Source organism: Sebastes fasciatus, chromosome 18, assembly GCF_043250625.1.
Source record: "Sebastes fasciatus isolate fSebFas1 chromosome 18, fSebFas1.pri, whole genome shotgun sequence".
Classification (NCBI taxonomy): Eukaryota; Metazoa; Chordata; class Actinopteri; order Perciformes; family Sebastidae; genus Sebastes; species Sebastes fasciatus.
The window spans coordinates 5664896-5685600 of record NC_133812.1 but is presented as its reverse complement, the minus strand read 5'-3'; the positions used below and the strand labels follow the sequence as shown (position 1 = coordinate 5685600).

Below are 20705 nucleotides of genomic sequence, written 5' to 3'. Positions count from 1 at the left end.
TGGTCTTGGTTTAAAGAAACCAACGTTTACTGTAGGTGTGAAACAGGAAACAAACTGCGGTCTTCTGTGTTAATAGCTTAGACTATATATAAGAAGTGGGCGTAGTCACTGTGACGTCACCCATTGGTTTGTGGACTGCCGTTATGAAGCCTCGAGTTCAGCATTTTGGTCATCGCCATCTTGGTTATTTACAACCAGAAGTGACACGAGAGGGTGGAGCTAAATACAACATTTTTAGGCGACCAAAAAGGATATAATTAACTTTCATGAACTGAAAACACACTGTGAAAGGGTTAAAGTTGTAAGAGGGAAACACGGACAACTCCCAGATCGGACAACGCCGTGGTAGCGACCTGTCAATCACAAGGTAGCCCCGCCCTAAAGCATCCCCTGCTTTATGGTCTATTTGACTCTAAATGGGACCATAATTTACTAAATGAACATCATGTTGTATTGAAGAAGACTAGAAACTAGCGATTGAGACCATAAACTCATGTTTACAATGTTTACTGAGGTAATAAATCAAGTGAGAAGTAGGCTCATTTTCTCATAGACTTCTATACAATCAGACTTCTTTTTGCAAACAGAGGAGTCGCCCCCTGCTGGCTGTTAGAGAGTATGCAAGTTTAAGGCACTTCCTCATTAGCTTCCCTTTTCAGAGCCGGAGGTAGCCCACTGGTTAAAGGCCAACATTTTGTAGACCCATCCATCCTCCCCAACCCCGACCTTGTCCTGTGCAGACTTTGTGGCTGTGTAACGGCGTTACACTAATTTTATCATGATTGCTCCTGATGGAATCACCCCAACTACTAGATGGCATTCGTCACTTGAACGTTAACGTATCTTGTTTTTGGCCATTTGCGTCGTTTTTTTCTTGGGAGGGAAGTCTCTGTTTATACTGCCAAGATCAGGAAGGATATAATGGGCGGCTGTGGCAGGTCGCCCACCAATCGGAATGTCGGGAGATCAATCCCCGGCTCCTCCGGTCACATGTCGAAATGTCCTTGGGCAAGACACTTAACCCCAATTTGCTCCCGAAGGCTGAGCCATCGGTGTGTAAATGAGTATTTACATTAGATCCTAATGGGCAGGTTGATACCTTGTATAGCAGCCGTACAGCAGCAGAACAAGCTCTTCATCTATCACCGGTTGTTATCGGGTCATGTCGTGGACAGCTGTGATCTCATTAGTTTCATATTGAAAGGGCAACACCAAATATAGTCAGAGTTTACACTCATTGAACTTTGAGCGCTGCTGTGAGGCATAACACCCAAGCGGAGTGCAACACCCAAGGTAATGCTACCTCAAGATTTGGGATCTTCACTCTCTCAAGAGGAAAACAATGATTCATTGGTGTGTAGAGGTCCTTGTCTACACAATGTCTACACAAGGTGCATAGTGATAGCAGCACACTTCCTAGAGCACCTCCAGTCATCTGTCAGTAGCTGTGTTTTTATGAACATTTTGAAATATTGCATTAGAAAAGCTGCATGGAAACGGCAAAATTCATTTTTTTCGTTTTTTTTTCTTCTCAAAATAGAGTTGATACGCTAAATGGATTATGAAAATGTCTTTGCCAAATAAGGTCTGACGTAGTGAACATTTAACTCACATGACTGATCGACTGTTTTTGCTGTCAGAGTCTTCCTGTATATTCCAGTAACATGCAACGTAGTCGGGGGTGTATATAGCGCTCCGCGTGTCCGTCCTTCCATCCTTCCGTCCGTTCACGCGTAACACCTTCGTTTCCGGAGCAGAACTCGGAAACTCTGAGACAGTAAAAGCTCTGAGAATCAAACGGTATTTTGCCAAGAACACAGAAGGAGGAAGTCATTAATTTGAAGGGGTCCTTTGGTGTGTCTTTATTGTTTTGTCAGAACAGGGAAAGTATCTGCAACTAACACAAACTGGAGTGTGAAGGTCATTTCTTTTGACTTCGTTTCCCACACAGTTCTATGCAGCCAGTGATATCCTCGCTGACAGCCTCCCACACACATCCACCTCCGTATGCAAACGCATTAACTCTTATGCTGTGTTCAGACCAAGAACGAAGATTTACTCGCGCAAGTCGGTCTCGGTCTTGGTCCGGTACTCTGTAAGTGTCTTTCGTGACACAGTGTCACACGAATGACGCGATGCAAACACTTGAAAGTCACGTCATTCATGCCATTTACGTCGCCCGGTGTGAATCTGCATCTAAATACTTCCTATGGCATCCCAAAATCCTGACAATCCTCACCTCACAGCCCCTTCTACAGCTCCACTGCCGACCCCGGCCCGGCCCGGCCCGGCCCTGTCAGGAACGTCCGGCTGGCATTAGCACAGGGTTTTGTGTGTGCCGGGATCATTGTTTATGTAGGGAATATTCCTACTCAGGATATCCTTTATATTTGACTGAGCCCAGGCTGCTCTGCAGAGGAACTCAGCATTTCCACTCAACTTAGCAGGAGTCCTCTCCCTCATAGCGTGGATTATTTTCTGCGCTGCATAATCCAAATCCACTCAGTGGCAGAGGAGCAGAGCGGGGTTTAGCTTTTTAATTTTCTCCTGGTGGGGAAATTTGGACCTAAGCCGCCCTTCCCTCTCAACCTCCGTTACAACACAGCTGCCTCGCTTGTTGGTCTGACAGCACAGTCCGTCCCGTCCCCCCCCCCCCCCCCCCCAGTCGCACTGCAGAGGAGCCCAAATTGCAGCTGGCTTCAGGAATCTTTATTGATTACCAGTTGGTCTTTTGCTGATGTCATTTCCCCAAATGGAAATTCACAGTTTGGTCCTGTGACCTTATGTAACTAATTGAGTAGGATCCCAGCAGACAACTCTGAGATGAATCAATAAACCAGTTTACACCTAACGCCCACCTCTGCTGACCTAATGGAACATCCAAGCAGCAGCATAAAACCACAGCTGTGATGCGTTCAGGGTCTTGTTACGTCGTCGAGTGTTTCAATCAGACACTGTCTCCACTTCTCTCTGTTATCACATGAATAGCAGCAGGTCCTCTCTATCTGCAGTCCCATCAGCCTCTTCATACCGAGCCTCAGTCCTGTGAGAGCGTCTCAAGTGAAATGACTTGAAAAGATGCGATCAAGAGAGTTTAAGTGGACTTTAAAGAAGTGCCCATTCAACTTCCATTTGTCAGACACTCAGAGGCATGAAACAGCTCAACAGCTGCAGTCACCTCAGACCTGAGAGAAACACTCTGAGTGCTGCTTTTTGTCTTATCGCCACACTGTTATGAGACGAGACAAATCCAACTAAGACAGTGAGTTAGATAGAGGGCCAAACCTCTTAAAGGATAATTCAATTTTTTTCACAATTTCAGCTGTCATTCCTCTCGGTAATAATAACATCGTACTCACTAAATCAATTGTTGAGATCTGGGAAAGCAGCTTTGCTAAAATTAAGTGTAGTGGTGCAAGAAACACGAGTCATCCGATCCGACAGGTTGGAAACAAACCCACTGATTAGTCAAACTTGAAGTGAAAATAAGGCGAACGATAAAAGGTTACCTAAATGTAGATATCTGTGCACGCACACACTCCTCTGGGGCAATGAGGGTTTATTTGCATTTTGTGTGCACTCACTCTCAATTTTACCTCCAAATAAAGTGTTTTTTTTATCAACTAAACTGTTGGCTTGACAGAGAAAGTTCCCCTCATAACCTTGGATGTAGTAGTTTGAAAAAATAAGAAAGACTCAAGGTCTTCTAACTTGTTTTATCCAGAGCTTTTAACCACATCGAACAGTCTTCATGTGTCTTTGTCATCTACTGATGACGTAACCTGATAATATTCTTAATATCCATACTCTCTTTTAGAAAGAAAGTTTACACATTTGTTATACAAGGCACCCAATATCTGGAAAATCTTTGATTATATAATCCACCGTAAAACAGTCAGAAAAATTCTCTGTGTACTCTTAAACTATAACTTGCTACCTTATTAGCGATGTTATTCACAGGTTTGTCAATTTATGTCATTGTTGTCACTATATTAGTCCGTGAGCCACGACCCCAAATTTGGGCCGTGGGTACCATCTTGTGGGTATAATTCTCATAGTGACTTTTATACACCCTTAGTGCTAGAAAATATGTGATAGCATTGCAGCGGTGGTAGCTTCCTGTGTGTTGTCTCTCAATTTATACCATAACCTCATGCCAAAACAGACTTTTCAAAACTATATTTAGAACAGAAGAAAGCATTCTGCTTCATATTGATGTTTCTCTCTTAATATTGACCCTTACACTTTGAAAATTGGTGGAAATATAACTCAGACTATATGTTTTTCAGAAAAGTTAAAATGATTATCTCTACAAATGTTATCTGTTACTGGCAGTCACAACACCGTAAATATACATTACATGAGATGAACTTCTGTTAATCATCATGAAAGATGTAACACAAAGGTTTTGTCTGTACAGTAACAACAAGGGAAATAAGATGACATTGATAAAACTCAAGAAAATTCTAAGATTTTTTTTTTTTTTTACCTTTTCTGCTCTACTGATGTTAACCCTAAGAGACCCACATAGACTATTTTTGTCCTTTTTAGGCGGGTACAGGGGGTCTTTAGGGGGAGACAGCAGGTCAACAGTAGATGTCACATAGAAGTGGTGTACATCATCTGAAAGCTGAGAACCTGAAGATTAATTTGAGATGCAGCTCAGCACTTTGTGTTAAGTTGTTCTAGTCATAAATCAGAAATTAATACATTAAAATGAATAGTGTAAGTGTATTAGGATTTAGAACATTATGATAGAAGTATATGATGTCCACCCCCATGCTCTATTATGTCTCATAAGTTGTTGCAGCAATTTTTGGGGTTGATACCATTTGTTACACAGATTTTGTGCTAAATTTAAATTTTTTACCACTGGAGAATTGATAAAAATTATCAATTATCCCTCCAAAATAGCACATTAAGACACCAAGGCCTTGAGGAACACCATAGAAAAAGCCATGCTGTGATTTGTTAACAGATTTCTGCAAGAATTGCATTTTTCAGTGATTACATGGTGAGCACTTCTGTTGTGTAAACTGCTCAGAAACCCCCTCATTGTCAGTCTAGCTAGGAAAGCCATCCATCCTCTGAATGCTCTAGGTCTCTAGTTTCTGGCTGTAAAGTTTCATGAGGCTGTGATTATCCTAGAGGTCACCACAGGTCATTCTATACAGTGAGGTCAAGTTTAAAAAAATGGTCTCACTATAATGAAATGGCTACTATGGGGACTAACATCACACACATGAATACAGTTGGGCTCATTGGATCCACAAGAGTCTCAGCTTTACAGTGATACCCAGTACCTCAGTATGCAGAAATATTCAGATACACCATTTTAGAATAGTCGAAAATAACACATTTATACTGCATGCAAAAAAAAAACAAGAAAGCCAGCCAGCCTGCAGCCAATCAGAATCGAGTATTCACCCATCAAAGCTGATGTAGCCTACTGTAGTTTCAGGGGATACCCTCCATACTCTGCCATTAAGAGGGATTTTTTTTCAGGTTGCATCTGTCCTAAATGACATTACTCATTTAGTCCGAAAAAAACCGAGCCAGTATACTATATAACTCTCTTGCTGTAGTTTGAAAATCATTTCAGTTTTTCTCTTATAACTACAGAGGCCAACAGCACGAGGGAAGTTGTGTGTGCACTAAAAACACTTTTTTACTAACAAATTCTGCTGTGATGCTCCCAGTCTTGTCCGTCAGCAGAGTTGGTCGTTGGTGAGATAACGCTGATAATGACTGAAAAGGGGTTTTCAGGCCTCTGGTCTTTATCTAGAGAGGTTTTTAGTCTGTCTGATGGGAGTCAAACTGGACTCAGGCAGCCCAAATCTCAGCTTCTGTCACTGGACCGTTCCATGTCCGAAGCAGTTTGTGGCTGCCCTGCGAGGCTGGATTCACACGACTGTCTATTCATGCAGTTCAGGTGATGGATGTGCTTCAGACAAGCAAAAATACTTGAGCTAGCATTCCAAAGCCAGGTAGGGATTTAGCTGATGCTCTTAATAAGAGAAACACACAACGAGTCAACTGGTAAAGAGCTCAGTGTTTTATTCACTCACAGTGGTCAGACAATGAATTCATTCTCAAACTACTATATAACCCTGTAACCCCAATTAAAAGTAAGCAAGAATGAATCTTTTTAGAGTGTAATTTTACATTGTGTGTTAATTTGATAGAAGCCGTATTAAAATGAGACCAGGATGAGTCGGTTTAGTCTGTCCCTGAGGAGCCTGTGAGTTTATTTCTGTACTAAATGCTTCACTTTGTTCTCTGTTGTCTCCTAAGCATCGACTATTTGTTATATTTATGTTCTACCAGCACACCTAAAAGGGTACTTTAACAGTCTGAGTGTTTCTCCACCTCACATTCTCATTTGTATCAACCTCCTGCTGCGATCTGTTCACACATCCTACAATGAGCCTCAATTCCTTTATCACGTTTGCCACAAGCAAGCAGCAAGCAGCCAGCAGGCTGAGAAAGTAGTCCTGTGAGAGGAGAGGAGTGTTACTGGGAGATAATCTGCTATTTCTTCTGTACTTCTGTGATGAGGGCAACATTAGTGGGATTATTGGAGGGAGATGTGGGAGAGAGGATAAGACTCAGTGGGGAGAAGGTGACTTCAGGTACTTTGTGAGAAGAATTTAGCATTTTTCTGCAAAAGGTTATTCTACCATTATGAAGCCAGTTCTACCACAGGAGAGCTGTGCTGGCAGAGAATTAGAGCAAAGCCAATCTTGGAACTAAACGGTCTGATGATGGATAAACCTCTGGGGGGCAACGGACAATATTTCTGAGGTTCTGGTGTAGCCAGCAGATATCCGGGCCAAGACTTCCTCTTCCGTTTTAATTCATTATTAGCATTTCTTTTAACCGTTTCAACCAATAGTGTTTATCGGTTATAATGCTTAATGTCGGTTAACGGTTAATTATTAACATCCCTAGTCTGACTCAAACAACATTTATTCAGTTCAATTCATTTTTATATAGCATCAAATCATAACAGAAGTTATCTCAAGACAGTTTTCATATAGAGCAGGTCTAGACTGTACTCTATAGTTTAGAGACCCAACAAGAGATCATTCAGGTGCAACAGTGGCAAAAAAAAAAACACCTCCCCTTTAACGGGTAGAATCCTTGGGAAGAACCAGGCTCTGGTTGGGTGGTCTCTCGGTATCTGCCTCGACCGGTTGGATTTATCTGCACCTTTACTCCTGTTTACAATCATTTACATGATGTGTTAAGAAACGTGTATGGGAACTGACAACAAAGTTATCATTTAAAATGTATCATTGCAGCACCAAAAGACGCAGTGAAAACCTGTTGGCTGCACCTAAATGAAAAAGTTAGGCACATCAGTGCAACCAATGTAAAAAAGTTAGTCTGGAGGCCAGATGTGTCGTCTGACAATAACTAAAGTGTTTTGAATGCCCCCACTAGAAGCTGCCAATGCGTCGTCAGTTAAACAGTCATAGCTTCGTTTTCTCTCTCTCGCTAATCTTCCGAGCGCTGACGCTGTGTTTCTATCCCTCCTGCAGGAGTCACCCTCTTTGTGGCACTTTATGACTACGAGGCGCGGACAGAAGACGACCTCAGCTTCAGGAAAGGAGAAAGGTTCCAGATTATCAACAGCACGTAAGTCGCTACAGCTGCTTATCACACTGCCGGCAACTCGGGAAGGAATGCAAGTTTCCCATTTTATCACCGTCTTAAAGGGGATGGCGCTGCTGGGTGGCGGGGGGGGCAGACAGAGTGAGGTAAAAGTGTCAGCTTGTACATGGGAAAGAAGTGTTTTTGTTGCGTATTCTGGAGCAAGCTACAGCCCAAAATAAATCTGTTTAACTTCAGCTTGTGGAAGTATGAAATATATAAAAACTCATGTTCAGTTGTTACAACCAACCTGGGAGCTCCAACATTGACCACTGAATTAATTTACACGAGAAAAAAGGCTTAAATCCAATGAAAACTGGCAGCAGCTCAATATCGGTTACACTATTAAAGGGTGCAAAGCATTTCAGATGAGGTAAAAGTGGTGTCTTGAACATGCAATATGACAGTCAGCAGTAAAGGCAGGTTATTTAGGGTTTACACAGGGTGGAGCAGGAGGGGCTCCAGCCAGCAGTGATGAGTGGTGTCCCTTGAAGACGTCCCTCTGAGCTTGGACTGGAGGTGCCCTGTTCCACTCACAGTGATGCTGGCTGATCTTTCTTCCGGCCTGCAGAAGAGCAGACGTCCAGTATGTACAGTACGTGTGTGTGGCTGGGAGGAGAGGCGTGATCACCTGTCAGATCTTTAACCGTCGTGGCCTCTGCTTGAGGATGGTTTTCATTTTTGTGAAAACCACTTTCGCTTTCTGTCTACTGCTGCTGTGAGTGACCCCTCAGCTGCCTCTCTGTCTGTTTGGGTTTCTGCAGCGATGCAGTGACGTTAGAGGAGGCGGGCAGACTGCCGGCTCTGTGCTCTCATCCTATTCTCCTTTTTAGATTTCCTGTTAAGTCTGCTGCTCTGTGCTCTACTGCAGAAGGACGGCAGGTTTTTCACTGGGACTCCATTGTTTCATGATCAGGCTGATTACCTGTATGTAGCCATCACCACTCTGCTCTGATTTCTGCGTAAATAGATACCCACGCAGCCAGTTGAAGGACACTGTATATATTACCGTGGATTCTGGATAACTATAGGTTTAGTTCACAATGAACTCAATTCTTTTGTTGTTTCAAGTGAAACAAAACTGAAACTATGGGAATACTATAATAGTAATGATAATGATAATAATAGGGCTGTCAAGGTTAACGTGTTAATATCGCGATAATAACACGTTAACGCAAATTAATTTTAACGCCACTAATTTCTTTAGCGCATTAACACAACTTGCGATTTCTAGGTTGTAGCGGCTCAATTTTAGAGCTAGAGTGAAGATACTGGTATCATATGAAACTAAAAAAACCTAAAGAATCCATTGGTACCAACCATGGAAAGCACACTGACACACTGACATCTGTTGTTGCCTGTTGGGCTGCAGTTTGCCATGTTATGATTTATGCTAAATGCAGTACCTGTGAGGGTTTCTGGACAATATCTGTCATTGTTTTGTGTTGTTAATTGATTTACAATAATAAATATATACATACATTTGCATAAAGCAGCATATTTGCCCACTCCCATGTTGATAAGAGTATTAAATACTTGACAAATCTCCCTTTAAGGTACATTTTGAACAGATAAAAAAATGTGTACTGACTTGACTATGACTTGCCCCAAACTGCGTGTGATTATCATAAAGTGGGCATGTCTGTAAAGGGGAGACTCGTGGGTACCCATAGAACCCATTTACATTCACATATCTGGAGGTCAGAGGTCAAAGGGACCCCTTTGAAAATGGCCATGACTTTAACCTTCTTTGCAACAAGCTAGTATGACATGGTTGGTACCAATGGATTCCTTAGGTTTTCTAGATTCATATGATACCAGAATATTCACACTTCTAGCTTTAAAACTGAGGCCGCTACAAGCTAAAAATCACAAGTTGTGTGTAGTTTGCCCTAGTTTAAGTACCATAATAAATGAATGACTGAGTTCGAATCAAGCTTCTTTGTTTTTCAAGGAAATTCTTATTTTCGTTCTTTCCAGGAAACCTCATCAGAAATTCTAAAGAAATTACAGACCTGTATCTTTTTAGTGTCGGTGGGGCGATTTTTTTAGAATTGGAATCATGAGCTCAGTATTTCTAAAAATCCAGGCTACAGCCCTGCTTCTGTACGGCAGCCTGAGAGGTGAAATCCAGGGCATACAAAGCACTAGTCCCTGTCGTCCCCAGTGCATATCACACCCTTGGCTGAGTGTTGTTCTAATATCAGTCTGCACGAGAGTTTATATTAGTGCATTTATTAATACTATCCTCTAGACGAGTACACGCTGTGCTTTCACACAAACATACGGTGTCTCAAATATAAAATGTTAATGCCATATAAGTCTACTGTACGTGGCTGCTTATCACCTCAGCAGCCTCTGGCCCAGCAAGGTCAGTCTTCCTCCTCACCACACCCAGTTAGCATCCTGTCCCAGCCCAGCGTCTTGCACATTCCACCACACACCTCGGTCCCTGCTGGGCCTCAGCCGGAGCAGGAAGACACCGTCATTAGACTCCCTCCTCTTCCTCGCCTCTCTCCTCCTCCTCCTCCTCCTCCTCCTCCTCTTCAGGGGCCAGACAGAGCTGCATCTTCACCCTTTCTCCCCCTCCTCCCTCTTTCTCCTCCCTCATCCGCCCACGCCTCACTGCTTCAACCAGCCTCCAATATGGACTGGGCTTCTTCCAGCCGGCCACACTGACCCCTGCTGGACGAAGGCGGTACAGGGCTTTAAAAAATCCTCACTCTTGCTCCAGCTCGTCAGAGCTGGCAGGAAGTGACTGACAGATGCCCGAGCAGGCGAGGCTCACGTGAAGCACAAGAGATCCAGGCGCCACCGCTGCCTCAGCTGACAGAAGGCTTGTTCCTTATTTGTTTGGTGGTGATGGCATCCTCCAGGAAACAGGCCTCCATCCCTGAATGTTTAGAAGGCTCCGCGTTCAGCTCCGGCTTTTTATAACCCCGCTGTTTGTATATTGTGGAGCTTCGTCAGACATAATCAGGAAATAGCTCCAGTTCTTACCGACTGCTCCGCTGTTAGTAAATTGTTCTGATTCTATGAATAAACCCACTGTGGTGTTGTGAATGGCTGCCTGTACTGTACCGTAGACTCCTCTCAGTCAACACGGTCCTGTGTTTAATTATTCTCTCATCAGCAGTCACTGTGGGGAGAGGGATCCCGAGACGGGAGGGAGGTTTCTTTGTTTACTCTTGTTGTTGCTTTCTGTCTGTTTGTGGCAGAGCCAGAGTTGGTTTAAGGAGACAAAAGAGGCAGCGGGACAGACTGTGGCCCGCCCCGCCCCGTCTGTTTATGTCTCCACGCAAACACACATACCGACACATCGCACACCGCACGAACACATCCTCTCACTCCTGCATACTTTTCTCTCTCAGAAGGCCGATTGTTGAGACTCCCATCTTTCTCTCTCCTCCCCTTCCCTCCCTTCCTGAGGGATTCTCCGTGAACAAAGGGAAACAGGCCCGTTTCTGCCTGGGATGTCGTCCCCAGGCGATCCCCCCCGTCATGGCTTTATTCAGCAGAAATGAAGGACCTCTCCTCTCCTCTCCTCCCTCCCTTCCTCCACTCCCTTCTTCTCTCTGTCTTTAGCATCCCTCTCTCACACACCCAAAGACATTCCCTCCTGGTGCCTCAGGGATGTGATAGAAACAAGCACGGGGTGGTACAGTGTGCCAGAGAGAGACATTGACAAAGAAACGTACATGAGTGATTGTGCATTCATGTGCAAGCATTGGTAATGATGGTAAACCACTACTGCTAGCTGTCCCTTAAGGCAGCCAGATACTGATGTGTGTGAAGGAGGAGAGCGGAGGAATGAAGAGAAGAAGAAGAGAGTATTATAGTATTCATCTCTCCTGTCGAGTTCTAGAGACTTGGAGAATCTCTGTGAAGGAGCGTTGAAGCTGTTCTGAAGGCTCATAGACGACCACTTTACTGAGATTCAGGCTTCATACCTTTTTGAATTATTATTGACTGGAGCAAAAATAAACAAATATCAGGCTGAAAGTGTTTTTCGGATTGATTTGGACAAGACAGATTAACTTTGCAATCTGATCAGAGTGATAGTGCCACATTATTTTACCCTTTTCATTTTTAAAATCTGTCAAATATCCATTTTTTGGCAGATAGCGGATGCATTTCCAATGCATTTTTACGTTGAGAAAGTTTATCATGCTGATAAATTGAATCTCGGCTTTTAAAATGGAAAGATATGATTAAGGAGGCGGCGGTGCGATGGACTCAGTGTGGGACTGAAAGGAGGAAAAGATGAAATATGAGAAATGTGAGGTAGGGAGGAAGGTGGAAGATGAGTAGCTGAGTGAATGAACATGAAAGAGTCTGAGGCGCAGTGAGGGACGGATGGGACCATGGAGAGCTGGTGGTTAGTGAGGAAGAGATGCACAGAGGCACAACGAGCTGTGTGTGAGGACAGCCTGACAGAGGACATTAGAGAGAGACACTGTGGCTGTGTGGGTGTCCGGGCTGAGAGGTCTTTACGGAGCCTCTCCTCCTGTTCTTCCTTTTTCACCTTCTACACCTTCAGCAGACACCCTTTTTCGAAGCGGCTAAACTTCAGCTTATATATCACACACAGGCAACTGAACACAGAGGCTGAAACAACGATAGGCGGGTAGCATATGGAGCTACGGTAGACTGTCATTATCTCCTTTCAGTCTATTCATCTGTCATCTGTCAATCATTCATCATCAGATATGTATTAAGTACATGCGAAAGACAAATACCCATATAAAGAGAAGCTGACAGGCAAAGGGGCCATATATTACAAAGTTAAAGTTAGTAATTGATATCGATCCTTATGAGTTAGGAGGACCGTGACAGCTAGCCACCCATTACAGTCACTGGTGTGTTTTGGCGTTAGTGAACACCTGACAGCAGTTCAAAATATGTTAATCTTTGGAGGCTGATGTCTAATTTACAAACGGGTAATGTTAACTTTAGGTATATGATATTACGATCTACAAGCCAAATGCCAACTACAGAATCATCCGGACAAAGATAAGCTAGCTAATGTTATGCTAACGGAATACTGACAAAACGTCCGTTAATACTGCATATTTAATTTAACGGTATCTTGCAAAATGAAACTCATAACGTTAGCCTACCTGATTGGCAGCTGGAATCATAGACAGCAGCTGGACAGCAGACCTCAGATCAGCTCTTACTGCTTGTTTTCCTCCGGTCTGTGAAATCTTGCAGATACCATTTAGAGCACCAGAGGACACAGAGGCACATGATTTTTTTTCAGGTTACCTGTTTCATGTACTACTGTCACGGTATAGCGACCGTTTTATAAAAATAACTTTTTTTAATCATATTTGCTCCAATCTCGCCTCTCAATCTGGAGTACTGTAAATGAAAAATAAATACTTTTATACCTCAAAAATTAGTCTTAGCAGAAAAACTTTGATGAGTATGAGACATCAGTTTGTCCTTTGGCAGGCAGAGAGGGATCATCACAGACCATGTGCATAACGAGTTTCATGGTTCTGTCTCGTTTCTGATTGGAGATATTTGAGATGTTACAATAGCCCCCGGTCTCCCCTTTACACTGAAGTGACAATGAATGAATGAAAGCAAATGTAAAATAAATAAATCGTAAATGTAAAAATCTTCCCATAACAACTTCCATTCCTCTTGACTGGTCCTTTATTCCTCTTAACTCACACTGCATGTGTTTATACATTTTTTAGTATGGGTGGCTGCCCAGCTTTCAAACTGCCTTTCTACAACCACATGTTGCCCCTCTACTTTTTATTCCCTCCAGACTCACTTGATCCTATATGTTTTCCACATGGACAGCATTAAAGGAAGCAAATCAAACTAAAGCTGTACTTTGATGTGTTCAATGGCAACAGAGATCATATGAAATAAAGTGTATTAATGTGCTTTTCTGTTTCTTCTCTCTCTCTCTCTCTCTCTTTCAGTGAAGGGGACTGGTGGGATGCTCGTTCGCTCACCACCGGTGGCAGTGGCTACATTCCCAGTAATTACGTGGCTCCAGTGGACTCCATCCAGGCTGAGGAGTAAGTAGTCTGTGTGTGTATGTGTGTGTGTGAATGCTCCTCAGAGACCCACAGCACACTGGTCCAGGACCAGTGACTTTCATCTAGAATGTGCTCTGAAGTAGCTGGAGATTAGTGAACGCATGGCCACAGACTGACAGACGCACATGTGCAGACTTAACCTTCTGAGGAGCAAAACTCAGGAGAAAAAAGTCGTCGTCATCCCGCAGTTTTCTTTCCCTGCAGCGCCCACGTTTCTACTGGCCTGATAACATGGCATTTATGTGACACTATAAAGAGATGGATTTAGAATTTGAAAATGCCAGCCAGACTGTGGGTGAGAGGTCAGCATATCCAAGTTGGTGGGGAATTTTTTTTGTTTAATTTAACAGGTCATTGAGTGCATACATTTTTAGCATGAAAATGCATGCGCTCCTAAGTTTCACTCTAGTTTTTTAATCTTCCTCATCCTGTGGTGTGGTTTTGTCTGAAAACAGCATCAACTGCTGCCACAGCCCTGAACCCCCTGCCCCCCACACTTCCACCCACCTGCCCCCCACACTTCAATCTGAATAAGGTTTCCGAATGAAGATTCATTCGGTTCAATGTGAGGTAGAATCTCATGATGAGCCCAGTGATGCATGCTGGGATTAAAAACAAGAGGAGGTGTGGGGGCGCAGCTCCGCTTATCAACACAGATCTGTGAAAGACGCTCTTTGGTGTCACACTGCTCACATTTCCTGTGTGTAGTTTCAGTCCCTGCTATGAATAAGTATTTTTTTTTCCAGGTGTGTAGACTGTGACTAAACAATATGCACAGATCTGCAGGGACGAAGGCAGCAGGCCCTGAACTATAGTCACAGTTCACACTGTTTGACAGGCTAGCTGCTGGGTTAGAGTCCAAATGCTAAATATATAAACCACAGACCGTATATAAAGATGGACGACATGACGGCTCCCCAAAAGTCTAGCCAAAACATCTGGATCGCCCCCTGGTGGCTGGCTGCAGTAGAGCTCATAAACCCCGCCCCCTCCATGTTAGCGGATGGGATATGGGCCAAACTAAAAACTCAAAGTACACGTCAAATATAATTTTCACAAAGATGGTTTCTGACCTTTTAGGTAGTGCATATCACGCTAAAGAAATTAGTGGTAATTAGTTTTAATTAGTTATTTGATGCTATAGAAAGGGGATGAGACGTCATGATTGGATACTAAATCTTCTAAATGTGGCGTTTGAGTTAACATGCTTTGTCCTGTCATTGCAGCTGGTACTTTGGTAAACTGGGCCGTAAGGATGCAGAGAGGCAGCTGCTGTCCACTGGCAACCCTCGAGGAACCTATCTCATCCGGGAGAGTGAAACCACAAAGGGTAAAACCACTCAGAGTCACACAGGTTGATGTGTGTTTAAGCCATGACAGATCCACTACCTCCAGTCACACCAGCCTGAGAGTGTAATTAAAAGATAAACCTGTGGAATGTTTCTACGCTCTGACATTTCCCACATGGCTTCTGTGAACTTGAGCAGTGTGTTAGCTACGGCCGAGTACAGAACCTCAATGCTTTTTGAGTGACATCCGAATTGAAAGTTTTCAAGTGTCGAGTACTTAAAGCGAGCGCTGAATGCTTGGTCCGATTCGTAGTCTTGTTAAATTATTCTTTGATTATTTATTTCTTGATTTAAACCATAGACAAGTTGTTGATGTTTAGTGGAACTGTGTCCCCCCCAGGTGCCTTCTCCTTGTCCATACGGGACTGGGACGATGTGAAAGGAGACCATGTCAAGCATTATAAGATACGCAAGCTGGACAGTGGCGGCTACTACATCACCACCAGGGCTCAGTTTGACACACTGCAGCAGCTGGTTCAGCACTACTCAGGTATAAACACTGTGCTTTTAATGACATTTTAATGACTGCTTTGATATCTAGATCTGAATTTTAGGATATGTTTTGGTTGATTTTAGGATTTCTGACGTAGCAGTACTACATAATTACAAGCAATTTTACTATTTTTGTTTGTTTGGGGATGTATTCTATTCTGATTAATTTTAGAATAAAACCTGTTATTTTTAGGATATATCCTCGTTCACTTTAGGACGTATTCCAGTATCCTCGTTCACTTTAGGACGTATTCCAGTATTCTCGTTCACTTTAGGACGTATCCTCGTTATTTCTAGAATATATCCTGGTTCACTTCAGGACGTATTCCAGTATTCTCGTTCACTTAAGGATGTATCCTCGTTATTTTCAGTATATATTCTGGTTCATTTTAGGACATATTCCAGTTAATTTATTCTCATTCTTTGTAGGACGTATCCTCGTTATTTCTAGGATATATTCTGGTTAATTTATATTCAGGACAGAAGCAGAGAAAAACTGCAGCAAATACAGACATAAAAGACGTGTAAATATAGTAAATATACAGACATCATGTCTGTGAAGTGCAAAGTTGATAAGCTGCATTGCTGATGCAAAGCTTCAAAATATATATTTACATAAAGTTATTCCCAGTGCAGCTTAAAAGAATATGGTATGTAAATTAAGCCTGAAACCAACCAAGGCTGCCCCTCAGTGGTCTGGCCGCCATATGGCCCATGAAGCATTGCATCGCCCACTCTCCATTAAAGAGGGAAACAGACAGATGTTGCCATAGTGAGATATGTTATGATGGAGACACAGCGTTGACACCGTGGCCCGGTTTGCACACGCACCAAATAGCAAACTTCAAAGTCTTCTCTTCTGCCCGGTGTCCGTTTTCCTTGAATTGATCCAGAATGCATTAAGCAGACACTGTTACACTGTAATTGCATCTGGTCTGCCAGCACATTTTCACATATAGGAATAAAAGGTTGCACTTACCATGAGACATCACGAGTGGAAAGAAATGGAAAGCTGCTATACGTCAAATTAGTTAAGAAACATGACGTTAGAGTGGAAAGGCACTATTATTTAGCACTCTTCTTGAGCAAAGGGAGACGGGGAGTTAGTGTGCTTCACAGTATCCAGATGTGTGTGTTGAGCTCGTGCCGTTGACACACATATTTGATAACCACTGATTATTGTCCGTAGTTGTACTCGTGTATTCTGTGTTTTTCCTCTTTCTTCAGTTGTTTCTCTTACTCTCTGTCTCGGAGTAACGATGATGTATATGTATTTGTCGTCTTACGTTTGTTCTGTTTTATCCCTCTCATCCTCCGTGTCCCTTTCACGGAGAAGGAGAAACAGATATTTTTCCTGTCACGCTCTAATCGGCATATTGATGTTTAAGCCCTAAAATCAACACCATGGATTTTCTGTGTGTTTGTGTCACGGCACATTAACCGTCCCTCTACATTATCACCATTCATTTAATCACCATTCCAGATGACGTATGGAGCCGACGACGCGCACCTTTTTCAAATAACCTTGACTCTTTTCAGGGCTTGTGCTTTTATGGCTTTCTGCTTTTTTCTCTGTTTTCATGTCTATAAAGAGCTATAAGGAGCCTATCTGGCATCACATACTGCAGCTATTCTTCAGATGCAACTGAAGGGATGAGAAAGGAGACTTAAGACACGCGGCCTTGAGAATCAGCTATGCTGTAAATCTGAATGCAGATCACCTTCAAAGCGAGATTATGTAACGTTTGAAAGAACGAATAGCCCATTCTTCTTCCTCTCACAAATAAAAAGTTGAATTCATAAATGAAGCAGTCTTGCTAAAGTCAACACACTCAGGGAAACTGTATTTTCCACCAATAAAAAGAAAAATAAATAGATGAAAAGTTAGACATGATAAAATATGAAAATACTCGTGGTGAGTCAAAATCAGAGATTAAAATGGAGTAAAAAATGTTGACTTATTATCTCATAATTTTGACTTCCTAAATCAAATTTATGGGTTAGTAAGTCCAATTTTTGAGACAGCAATTGCACCTCAAAATGTTCATTTATTATCTCATAAATTTACAAATGACTTAGTAAATCTTTATGAGATAGTAAATCAAAATGATGACCTACTAAGTCAAACTGTTAAAGGTATAATTGATAACCTTGCCACGTTCTCCCTCATCCTGTTCCATTTGTTGTTGATTTTGTTTAAATATGCCGAATTTTAATTTTATGGGTTATTGTTGTTCGGACGATTAAGCTAAGATGGCTAATATATGCTAACGTCAGTTGGCCTGATGGAGACACCGGTGTCAGACTCAGCCATTTATCTGTTTTTTCTGGCATTTTGATCAGAGACACCACGTGATACCAACGTCATTATACTATTGGCTCACAAGCTTTGTTAGAAGCTGGAACCGAACGTCAGATATCTTCCACGGAGATAAACAAAACAGTCATTTTGTTCCCGCCAAAACATTTTAAAATGATAAATTCTCAATCATAATAAGTCTTTTTAGAAAAAGCCATACTTTTATTCAGCACCTTTCTAAAAGCTATGTGGATGTATTCTTTTTTTAAATAGCTATTCTACATAAAAATGTTATCAATACAACCTTTAAGTCAACATTTTGGACTCACGTACTATCTCCTCAGTTTGATTTGGTAACTCATTATTTGGCATACCTTGAGTGTTTTTGTTTTTATCAGTCCTATCATCTTTAGCAATTTTATACCCCCGCGACAACGTAGTCGGGGGTATATAGCGCTCTGCGTGTCCGTCCTTCCGTCCGTTCGCGTGTCAACCTTTTCCGGAGTAGAACTCGAAAACTTCAAATTTGGTATGATGGTTGACACTGTGGTCTAGTTGTGCCTTTTGGGGGTTAGACTTGAGGAAGGTGAGCTAATAACACTCTACATTGTGCTCAATAGACTAATTCCATTTGTTCCAAAAGGGCAAAACCTTTGGCCCTACTTTAGTAGGGGGTGAGCCATGCTCACTTTTGCCTTGTTTTCTATAGTTGCATAATAACATGTCACAGATAATCATCATTCCAAAAGTAATAAAACTATTGGATAATACAAGACGTAAAGGCACAGTACCTCATCAGGAAACATATTTGTTGTTTCCTGCTTCCGCTCACTCACACTCAGGTAGCCTAATGATGAAAATCTTGTTGATGAAATTCAATTAGCCAATATTCTGTACGTTTTTGTTTTGTAGGAACATGAGACCATCCTGGTGTAAACTGGTGCTGTCTATGTCTGTTCAGTCATTGTCTCCAGGTTGGTTCAGTGGCGGTTTTTAAACTACCACTTGGTGGCGCCAAAGTTGGAAGTGAAATAATACATTTTTAAAAAATGATGAGAAAACCGAATGTCACACAAAATCTAGTTTAGCACTCGAAGATCGAGAGCTAACAGATTCTTCCTTTTTAAATCAAATAATATTTTATCGGGGGAATATTAACTCTGATCAAGGCACAACATCATTATTTGAAGCTGCCACGCCTTTCTGGGAAAACACTGCCTGTTTTGATGCATGCTGCATGGATACGGTCCACATATTGACAGCTTTTATGACAGCCAGCAGAGTGAACATTGAGCTGTATTGATGTCTGAGTGGAGCCGCTGAGGCAGCAGGCAGGCGGCCCAGATGGGCTTTGATGGCCGAGTTGCAGGTTGAACACTCCCACGGGGGAGACGCGGGCCTTTATCTCGTCTTTACTGCCTCATGCAAACAACCTGGGGCCTTATCGCTGGCAGCGGGGAGGAAGGGGGGGTCACTTTGTCCTTGCAATATTGGTGGGGGGGGGGGGGGGGTCTCAAGATACCAATGGAAACTCTGCCCTAATCCACTGGCTCAATCAATCAGGGGCAAACATGAGAGCTTCCTCCAGAGTAAAAGCAAGAGATGTTTGATTTCACGACACAGACAACATGGTGTCATCAGCTAAAGTGACAACCAGGGAGGATTGACGTGGAAGCAGCTGGAGCACCACTCGGTTGCCTAAACAAGCGTGGTTGTTAATGTCCCTCCTGGTGCATAAAGTCCCCGAGCTCCGTCTTTATGTTTAACAACAACTGCAGATGTACGTTTCCCAGATGAGTGACTGACGGCTGGAGCTATCTCCTCACATAAATTACTGTCATTATCGTTAAAGCGTATGCGAGTCGTAGCTGCCATTAGCCAAAGTGTGCTGTAACACAGAGCCTTACTGTTTCTATGACTCGCACCCACACTTGCTGCTTTTGGTTCTTTAGCTTGAGCAGCAGGATGAGATACTTTTACTGTAATCTAATTCAGCAAGATGAAGCCACTACAAAATCATGCCCTAAAATTTAACATTTTACCACCAGGTATCCTTAAAACTCCAAAGCTACAGCTAGCTTTATTGGTTTATTTAAGTGCCCCGCAACAAAATCCTAAAAACACCTAAATGCTACTCCTCAGGAATGCCTTTACGAGGGCTGCCAGTCGATTCAAATATTTAATCGCGATTAATCGCATGATTGTCCATAGTTAATCTTGATTAATCGCAAATTAATCGCAAATTAATCGCACATTTTTTATCTGCTGAAAATGACCTTAAAGGGAGTATTTAATACTCTTATCAACATGGGAGTGGACAAATATGCTGCTTTATGCAAATGTATGTACATATATATTATTGGAAATTAATTAACAACACAAAAATAATGACAAATATTGTCCAGAAACCCTCACAGGTACTGCATTTAACATAAAACAATATGGGGAAATGTATATGTAGGCCAACCAGGAGGTTAGCATCGCCCTGGTTCCTTGACAAAAAGCCAATGGGATTTTTCCATTGGGTTTTGGATTATTGCAGAAAATAAACTCTGTGACAAACAAACATTTATGATACTTCCACATTTTTTTCAGCAAGATCATCTTCACAAATGAACACCACATTTATGATTTTTGAAGTGTGAATGAAATCACCAGAAGTAAAAAGCTAACATTAGGCTATAAACGAACTACACCACGGTCGCATGAGCGCGAGTATAAACCGTATAAAATAACGAGGCTGTAAAGGAGGACGAGTCGCCACGATGACGTTTAGTAGTCTCATTTAGCCATTTTTAAGACACCCAGTTTATAACTCAGGCTTTCTATTAGAGATTTGTAGATTCC

The 20705-nt window shown here is 42.4% G+C and overlaps 1 protein-coding gene across 6 annotated transcripts in view; it reads left to right on the top strand.

The window, feature by feature from the left end:
• Positions 1 to 20705, top strand: part of fynb (FYN proto-oncogene, Src family tyrosine kinase b) — an 89061-nt gene that overhangs the window by 53825 nt on the left and 14531 nt on the right. For all 6 annotated transcript variants that reach the window (XM_074616098.1, XM_074616093.1, XM_074616097.1 and 3 more), the window contains 4 exons: positions 7545 to 7641; positions 13599 to 13697; positions 14945 to 15048; positions 15408 to 15557. In XM_074616098.1, the coding sequence (XP_074472199.1) occupies positions 7545 to 7641; positions 13599 to 13697; positions 14945 to 15048; positions 15408 to 15557 (450 nt within the window). The remainder of the gene's footprint in view (positions 1 to 7544; positions 7642 to 13598; positions 13698 to 14944; positions 15049 to 15407; positions 15558 to 20705) is intronic.